At 48.1% G+C, this 9,433-nt stretch overlaps 1 protein-coding gene across 1 annotated transcript; it reads right to left on the bottom strand.

The window, feature by feature from the left end:
* Window positions 1–412: 412 nt before the first annotated feature.
* On the bottom strand, window positions 413–8,333 carry DFFA (DNA fragmentation factor subunit alpha). Its single transcript, XM_035019818.1, has 6 exons — window positions 8,133–8,333; window positions 6,267–6,428; window positions 4,629–4,771; window positions 2,322–2,511; window positions 1,954–2,105; window positions 413–1,204 (listed from the first exon to the last, which is right to left on the bottom strand). The coding sequence occupies exons 1-6, from the start codon at window positions 8,254–8,256 to the stop codon at window positions 992–994; spliced, it is 984 nt and encodes a 327-aa protein (XP_034875709.1). The 5' UTR covers window positions 8,257–8,333; the 3' UTR covers window positions 413–991.
* Window positions 8,334–9,433: the final 1,100 nt, after the last annotated feature.

Raw genomic sequence — 9,433 nt, 5'->3', positions numbered from 1 at the left:
CACCCTGGCCAGCTCACTCAGTTTTGTGAGGCTCCAGGATGGTAAGTGCTAGCCCAGAACAGACTGCAACCTGCTAGAAAAATCCCCACCTGGCATTAGTGCCCCTGCAGGGGCATTCTGAAAGTGTGTGGGGATGTTTTCAGTTGTCTCGGGGCCTGCAGACTGCCATTGTCATTGAACGCGTAGGGGGAGGCGGGGGATGCCAGTCCTTCCTGCCGTGTACAGGATGATTCTGCATAATGAAGAATCGGCCCGTATCCTGCAATCCTGCATGGCTTTTGAATGTCACGCTGGACATTCATCTGGATGAAAATCTGTTCCAAATAAGAGCACAAAACCCAAAGACCAAGTTTGTACAGAAACACGAAGTGTATAAACCAGAAGGCTCTGCTTTGCACCCAGAGACTCACAGTCATATCACATGGAGATCAATTTAATGACCTTTCATCCCCCCTGCTGATAAAACATATTAGAAAACTGGAAACAGTCTCACAGTGGTAACAGATATAATTTCACAATTAGAAATGGCGAATTACACTCTCCATATGTCCCTGTGGTCTGCAAACTTAATATGCGCCTTTACACAAACCAAAAAACTCATTAACTTGAGACACAAGTTTGTGGCCATACATCAACTCTGTTCTATCACCTTCTCAACCATCATTTGTGTTTAAAAGTCTGCAGTTCTGGCTTCAGAACAAGGATAGTGAGTCTGAAATGCGACAATTTCTTTTCACTGTCCTTGACAATTTCTTTCAAACAGAGAACCTAAGAAGGTGTCATCAGAAGAGGCGGGGTACTGTTAATGCAGCCTCGTCATTCAAAACAGGTGGAAGGGCTCTTCTGGAAGGGACAGGAGGCTGGTCTCCCAGCCTGTTCCGGGAGAACATGCTGTAAGGCAGGGAGGCCAGTAGGAAGGCCACAGCTCGGGGAATTAGGCTGACGGTATTTACTGCGAATAAGAACAAGGTCGTAGGCTTTCCAGCGGCGGCTATGTGGGCTCTTGTTTGGCTCGCTTGGGCTCCCGCGGTTCTCCGGACAGTGAGCTCCTCCTTGCTGACACGCTCCGGAGAGAACTCAGGCTCTGCACCTGCTGGAGACGCAGGCTGAGCTCCTGGTGACAGGCCTGCTGCAGCGTTTCTGTCTTCTTTAGGCCCCAGCTCAAGGCAATAGCGAGCGCTTTGGGGTCTTCCTTGGTGACCATCTGCGGCAAGAATAAGAACCACTGAGAACCACGACCTCTGCTCTCCTCACCTGCTGCTCTCAGGCTCCTGGGGGTTTCTTTAGGGCAGCAGGGCCAGGCAGTACCAGCTTATGTTATGTCCTGGCGCTGAAATGCCAGAGTTCTTTCGCATTCAGCGGCCACGGGCCTTTCCTTACCCTCCAATACCGCCAGGAAAGGACCTCTGGAAAGTCAAGTCCTCCACTTACAGGAAATGTAGCCCAGCCCAAGTCAACAGGTTTCCTCCCTCCCAGTGACACTGGGGAGGTGCTTTGGACAGGGACAAAGATGAAGAATGAGAAGTGGCACCCACTCTGATGGATTCTGCATCAGGCTTCTGGTTCCCTGGCCATGGAGCCAGCACGAGAGGACCCGCTCAGGCGTGCCTTTCACCATGATCGTGTATGTGCCTCACTGACTACGGCTCTTCCTCAAGGGCTGACAGAACCAGAAGCTTGAGCCCTGCCTTGCCTCCCTGTCACGTCTTGCTCGTTCCATAACCTGCTGTGCCCCAGAGAATGATGTTTGACGATCTGAGGGGGTGCACCCCGTTTTGTTCAAGCCGTTTTGATATAGATTAAATGAGATGTTTTGCATATAAGAGGCAAGTGGGCAGCTGTGAGTCAGGGTCTGCAGAGGTGAAAAGCACTCTCGCACGCGCCTCCGCAGGGCAACACTGCACCCCCGGGGGGAGTGGCTCGTGCAGCTCAGGGTCCCTGGGTCTTGCCCACCTCCAAATCCCGACTAGACAGACTCAGCTCTGGGGCCGGCTTCTCCTTCAGCGCAGTAAGGACCTGGCCGGTAAGGGTGATTTCGGAGGTGCTCTCGCGGTTACTCCCCGCGTCCACTGCATCCATCTTGTCACTGAAGCTGGCGCCGGCCTCTGCAAAGCGGACGTGAGACGGAGATGGCCCTCGCTGTGTGCATACCGCCGCACACACAGCCCTCCGTCAGGCGGGACGGAATTGTGTGATCTCAAGACTCCATCAGCTGCGGCTCCCCCCTTGTTTGATCCCATTATGAACCATGGTTCTCTCCCCAGGAAAGGCTCTCCAGGCCCTCGGCCCTCAGGGTGACTCCCCTGGCCAGTGAGTCCTACCTTGCTGCTTTGACAAGATGCTGCCCTCCTTCTCCAAAGCCTGGAGGTAGAGCTCCAAGAGCTGCTTGGACTGACGGGCTTCCTCCCTCTGGTCAAGTACCTGCTGGAGGGTGTTCTGGAGCCCCTGCACCGTGACGCAACTCTGGCATAGTTCCTGAGCCAGGTCTGAACATGGAACGTCAATGAGCACCTAACAAGCAAATGCAGACTTTAACAAACCTAAAAATCTTTCAAAACACAATGGCCCTGACCCGTCCATGGCAGGCTCCCTCCTCCCTTCAGCAATCCCTGTCCTTGCCGCCTCTAGGGAACCTGCCCATGTTTGCCCACTACACTTCTGGGAATTTATTCTATGGACAAGCATGTGTGTGAGATGACATTGATCTAAGTTTTTTGTTGCACTGTCCGGACCAGCAGGACTGATGTCAACCCAAAGATCCACCAGTGAGGGGGCAACTCCTTAAGTAAGTCATGGTACCCACACAAAAGGGAATACTATGCAGTAGTAAAAAAGAACAAGTCTTTTATATACTGATCTAGACTACTCTCCAAGTATTTTTTTATAAAAGATTTATTTATTTATTTTAGAGAGAGAGAGAGCACACGTGTGCACATGAGCGGTGGTGGGGGGCAGAGAGGGAGGGAGAAAGAATCTCCATCAGCCTCCCTGTGAGCATGGAGCCTGTAGCAGGCTCAATCTCACGACCCTGAGATCACGACCTGAGCCAAAATCAGGAGTCAGAGGCTTGACCAACTGAGCGATCCAGGCAAATATTTCTTTAAAAAAGAGTAGATATGCTTCCATTTGTGTAATATAGGGGAGGAGAAAATATATTTGTATTTGCTGGTATGTAAAATTTAGAATGGGAATTTGAGAGATTGGTTATCTCTGGGAAGGGAAACCTGGTGGCTAGGGGCAGAAGTCGGATTTTTCATGTATATCCTCTCCCCTCCTCGAAAAGCTTTATGGAGATAAAATTCACACACCACATGATTCACTCATATGAAGTGTACACCTAGGTGGGTGTAGTTCATTCGCAGAGTTGTGCAGTCATCGCCACGATCCAGTTTAGAACATCTTCACCGCCCCGAAAAGAACTGTACCTATTAGCAGTTACTCCCTATTTCTTCTCAAAGTTCCCCCAACCCCAGCCCTAGGCAGCCACTCACCTACCTTCTATCTCTATGGATTTGCCTATTCTGGCCACTTCATATAAATGTAACAAAAAAAGCCGTGGCCTTTCACGTCTGGCTTCTCTCACTTAGCACAGTATTTTGAAGGCTTATCTATGTCACAGTGTGTGTTAATCCTTCATTCCTTTTAAGGGCTGAATAATATTCCACTGTGTGGATAGACCACGTTTTATTTACCCATTCATCAGTTCATGGATGTTTGGGTTGGTTTCACTTTTTGGCTACCAGGATATCTTTCTATACCTCTCAGATTTTGAGCCATGTGAACGTATTCCTATTATTCAAATATATAAGTTTAAAAAATTACCAAAAAGCCACCTCCTTGAAGGGGCCTCCCTTGACCTCCCAACCTAGACTACTAGCCCTGCCATTCTCGGCACACTGCCCCACCTGCTGCCCATCTAAGAAGCTCCCCTCCATCAGAATTCTGTGTCTGGCTTGCTCACCACCGTACCCGCTGGACAGAACCCTGCCAGGCACAGGGCAGGGGCTCAAGAAATATTTTTTGGAATTAACACATACTATTTTTATCCCAATTTTACTGGACAGGAAACGTAGGCAAACTGGCTACATCTGACGGGCTCAAAGTCATATCGATGGAGCTGGGATTTAATTCGGCTCCTCCCGATTCCACATTCTTCGGCACTACATCCTTAACAACCCCCCATCCCCCCACCCCCACCTCCCCAGTGGGCCTAAATAGGTCTAGGTGGGGCCTAGGCATCTGTATTTTCTTTCCTTTTTTTAGAGATTTTATTTATTTGAGAGAGCAAGAGAGCAGGGGGAGGAGCAGAGGGAGAGAGAGAATCTCAAGCAGATCCCATGCTGAACACAGAGCCTGATTCAGGGCTCGATCTCACCACCCCGAGATCATGACCTGGCCAAAATCAAGAGTCAGACACTTAACTGACTGCATCCCCCAGGCGCCCCTGGGCATCTGTATTTTCTACTCTAGGTGCGAGAATTAGAAAATGAAAGAGTCTTGGTTGTCACCAAAGCATGGTTAGAAAATTAAGAAATAATGAAATTATTGTGGCAAGACACATGAAAACTAAGGGGCTGGGGGCGGCAGAGGCCAGATGAGCGCGGCTGTGGGTTGTGGAGGGGGCTTACCTGGAGGTCTTCTTCGGACAGGAGGATGATGCTGGATAGATCTTCTTTCAGCTGCCTGGCCACATTCTTCCACTTCAGCCCTGACCCACTGTCTGTTTCATCCACATCAAAGGACTCTTGGGTAATCCAAGCTGTACCTCCATCTGACATGAGGAGAAGCAGCCAGTCACAGGGTAACCTGAGGTGCTGTGTTCACCTCCTCCTCTAACACACAGGCCTTGGACTGGCCATTTAGGATAATTTCAGTGGTGAAGGAAGAGCCTTTCCTCAGGGATTCATGAGGAAGCCAATCCTCATCTAGGACCTACATTTTCCCTTCTCTTCCACCCTCGATTTATTTCTGTGTGAAACTGCTCTGTAACCTTCTTACAGACAAAAGCCACTTTATTTTTTTAATTTTTAAAATTTTTAAGGTTTTATTTATTTGAGAGAGAGAACGAGATAGAGCGAGCATGAGGGGGGGAGGGTCAGAGGGAGAAGCAGACTCCCTGCTGAGCAGGGAGCCCGATGCGGGACTCGATCCCGGGACTCCAGGATCATGACCTGAGCCGAAGGCAGTCGCTTAACCAACTGAGCCACCCAGGCGCCCAAGAAAGAAGCCACTTTAAACCTGATGCATGGTCATGCACACCCAGGATCCTACCACACTTCCCTTTAGGTGAGTTGTTGTGTCTCTGTGTTCCATTTCTGTATACAAAAACATTCATTGTCACCAGCACTTCTCCTGTGCTTGGGGATTCGTCTTATCCTTGACTGGAGGAGCTGTTGCCACTGTTTGCTGTCCCCGTACTTTGGAGTACAAAGGTGGCTGGTAGAGGTACTGCTGAAGGGTGAATTCCTCAATTTAGTGGCATGGGAACTGTCTTCAATGGGGACACTTTTTTATTTTTTAGCCTTTGGTCCTTGCTCATCCATATTAGTTCCCTTTGTATCTCCAGTAATGATGATGGTGTAACATTTACTGAGCCCTTTCTGTGCGTCAGGCAAGATCTAAATGCTTTTTATCAGTGGTTCTCAACTGGGAGTGATTTTTGCCTCCCCTTAGAAGACATTTGACAATGTCTGGAGGCATTTTTGGTTGTCACAACTGGGGTAAAGAGGTGCTACTGGCATCTAGTGGGCAAAGGCTGAGGTTGCTGCTAAATATCCTGCAATGGATGGGACAGCCCCCACAACAAAGAATTCTCCAGCACGAAATGTCAATAGTATTGTCAAGAAACCCTGATTTGATATATATTATGTCCTATCAGCCTTACAACATCCTAGGAGAGAAAGGTACTATAATTATTACCTCAGTAAGGTGCTAAGAAGTTAGGTAACTTGCCTAAGGTCACATGGCTAGTAAATGATAGTCTGGAGTGAAACCAGGCAGCTTGACTCTGCCTGTGGCACTGATCTCTCTGTCATGCTGCATTTTAGTTACTGTTGGCCTGTGAGTTATTTGAGAACTGGACCCGCGTCTCATTCATCTTTACCCGAAGACTCAGCATCACGCCTTGGCATGCAGAAGGTGCTCAGTAAATGTTGGGTACATAGATGCTGAAGCAGACAAACGGTGACCAGGACCTGTGCGGTAAAATGAATCATGGTGGATGCTGTATCGCATAGATGACTTTATATGTGGCCAGAGTTTCTTACCTGAATTGCTGTATGTCCACTTCTCATTACTGGCCAACACTACAAACTTAGTGTTAGAAGGTAGGCACAGGAAGTAATCGTCATCATCCACGATGGTGCCATCCTCTGCCAGGACCAGGGTGACTGGTGTCAGGGACTTATCAATGGCCAGAATGTCACAGGCTGAGAGGAATAAAATATTTGGCAGTTGACAAATATCCATAAGGAAATTACATCTGTCCCTGTACCCACTATATATATGCTCCCAGAGCATAGCAGAATTTCTGGTAGTTAACAGTAACTACGATAACAACTCCAACTACTAGCACTAATATACCACTTCCCACATGCCTGGTACTAAGTACCTTTTGTATACATTATTCCCCTAAAAATCCTATAAGGTTTGTACAATTGTTATTCCCATTTTACAGATGTCAAACCCAAGGCTCAGGGAGGTTAAGTAACTTGTCCAAAGTCACACAGTAAGTGTCAGAGCTGAGATTTAAACCCTGACTCCTGAAAAACTTTCCTCCAGCTGCTCTACCTCCACATTAGAAGGCCCTTGCATCTTTACTTGGATGAAAAACAAACCAAAGTCTGATTTGATTCCTTGTGAACAAGCAGTCTTTCATTCATTTACTCAGTGGTCATCTTAAATTCTCCTGTGCCAAATGTTGAAAGAAAGAAAGAAAAGCAAGAAAAGAATAGGACAGAAAAAAGGAGATGCTTTGTGTTCTTTGAAGCATCATTCTCTGCAGCCTTTCTAACCTATAGGAAGGCACAAGAGAAGCAAACGTTTGTATTGGTAGCCTTCTCATCTTTATTGTCAAAGGGCAAAAGTCTTGTCCAGGGCAGATCTGTACCGTCCCATTTAGTGATTGACAAAGCCTAAAATGCGAATGGGATGAGAGTGAGCAGCAAAGTAGCCACAAGACTAGGTATATGGTTGGGCAATGTTATCCAGCACCCAAATAGAACAGCAAGCCTTCCAAAGGCTGAGCTCCAGAGAACATAAACACTTACACAAGCTTCTGTGCCAAGTGCATCCAGCCGACGCACTCAAGGGGGACTAAAACTTAAGTACCCTAATGCCAAGGGAAAATATGTGAATGTTGATATGGCAAAAACGATCTCACTAAAGCATTTATAATGTTTTGGCTGCTCCTGAGTCTCTGAAAGATTTCTGTCTGGTATCTTTTGGGTCTTGGTGACTCTGAGAGGAAGCACTGAACCCTGACACCCCCTTTGACTACCCCGGGACCGCTCCGCTCACACTTTAACCAGTAGAACTTCCGTGGATAAACAATTTATTGCTACCGGCTCATAATACTTGGAAGTCATGTAAATATATCATCTGCTTTGAGAGTCCCAACAATCCTGTAAAGCAGGGCTGGAAATATTATACCCATTTTGCCGATGAGAAAACTGAGGGTCGCGGGCTGCTTAAGTGCAAGTGGGGCCGCGACTCTGAGCTCTGGTCACTCACAGCACCTGCTCCTTGTCTGGAACTCCAGAATGGTCGGCTCCCTCTTCGCTGCACAAGTGCCTGGGAGAACTGACGGTGAAAAGGCGCTCCCACCCGGCCGGGGGCTCAGCCGGGGGCGCCGGTATCACCGTACGGAGCCCGGGCGGCTGGGTCTGGTCCCAGGTCAGTGATTTTAGGCGAGACACCTAAGTCGAGTCGGTCTTAATTTGCGTATTGATTCCCGTCTACCTTCCCACCATTAGGAGCCTCACACGAGATAATCGCTATGCCCACGTCGGTTATTTCCGTCCCAAGTCGCTCCTGCTGACCCCACCTCGCCCCTGCCAGACATCCTCACCCGGCCCGGCTCCCCGCAGCCCCGGCCCGGGCCCCCACAGCCTCCGCCCGCGTCCCGTGCCCACCCTTGCTCCTCAGCTGCTCGAGGCAGGAGGCCGCCACGCCATGCTGCTCGCGGCTGTGGTTGCGGCGCAGCAGACACGGCTTCAGAGCCTCGGTCTCAGTCTCGGCCTCCCCGACCACCTCCATCCTCTCCAGGGTGGGACTCCGGGAAATCAGGGAGGCTCAGCGCGGCCCCCTCCCCCCACCCACGGCGTGCCGGGAGATGTAGTTCTCTTTGTGGCAAATCACGCGTGGGACCAAGGCACGCCGGGAGTTGTAGTTCTGGTTGCCGCTAATCACGGATGGCTCCGGGGGCATGCCGGGAGCTGTAGTGTCTGGGTTCGAAGCCGACTTCGTTATGTTGCTCAATACGGCCCAGGGGGGTGTTTTTCTACTTTGTATTTAGGAGTTTCAGTAGCGGGATCAAAATGAGGTCAATAGGGATTTATTTTGCATTATGAAAGACACGCATATACACTCCCTTGGGTTTTTAGAGCACTCTTGTTTACATATATAGATGCATAATATTAATACTTAGATGAAACAGTCTGTCATTGTACTGTATTAATTTGTTTTCCCTCTCCAAACTGAAAAGATCTGTAAGATGTCCCAACCCTCAGGATAATCTGAAGGAAGTCAATTTTAAAAATTGATGAGTGTAGTTTTCAGGCCTGCTGAAAATGTAACAGAGAAGCATAAGATACTCGCACATTTCCACCAGTTCGATTCCCTGCTTTAGCTGTGCAAATTGGGTTGGGATCCCGGAACAAAATGCTTACATAACTAGATTAAACATTAAGGTCTCAAAGAAATCAGAGGGGAAAGGGAAAATGCGAACAACATCACTGTTTGAGATTGTCCAGATGCTGCTTGGCAATAAATTCATCTTTGTTCTAATACTGCTACCTACCCCTTTGGAAAAAATTTAACATTAAAATAATAAGAAGAAAATCAAAATGGTTCCTCGCTTAAAAGGTGAGGGCACATTATGTAAACGAGAAATAGCCCATATTCATACAGTCTCTTTCGTATTTCTTTTTATAAGAAAATAAGATATTATCTCATAAGAAAAGGGTAGGCATTTAAAACTGTTTGGTAGGGGGAATTGTTACTTGAGGCAACCCTTTCGAATACTCCATGATCAATCAAAACCCAACTGCAATACAAACTGACCGGTAGTTCTAATACATGCAATCATTTCGTGTAATTTTATACTTAGCTTAAAATCTAACAACTCAACTACCGTAAAGTAAGAATGTGGAAGCCTCTCCAATAAAGCCCCGTTCAGTGTCCTCCTAATAGATCTGCAAACCGTTTCAGACTC

The sequence above is a fragment of the Mirounga leonina genome, unplaced genomic scaffold, assembly GCF_011800145.1.
Source record: "Mirounga leonina isolate KUSES-001 unplaced genomic scaffold, KU_Mleo_1.0 Mir_173, whole genome shotgun sequence".
Classification (NCBI taxonomy): domain Eukaryota; kingdom Metazoa; phylum Chordata; class Mammalia; order Carnivora; family Phocidae; genus Mirounga; species Mirounga leonina.
This window is presented reverse-complemented; position numbering and strand designations above follow the sequence as displayed.

Bases quoted from the DNA above. Each gene is read 5' to 3' on its own strand.
- DFFA (XM_035019818.1), bottom strand. From the start codon at position 8,256: ATGGAGGTGGTCGGGGAGGCCGAGACTGAGACCGAGGCTCTGAAGCCG. The intron at 6,429-8,132 runs GTGGGCACGGGA...TATTCCTCTCAG, and splicing joins CGAGCAGCTGAGGAGCAAGG to CCTGTGACATTCTGGCCATT. The intron at 1,205-1,953 runs GTGGGCAAGACC...TTCTTGCCGCAG, and splicing joins TGTCTAGTCGGGATTTGGAG to ATGGTCACCAAGGAAGACCC.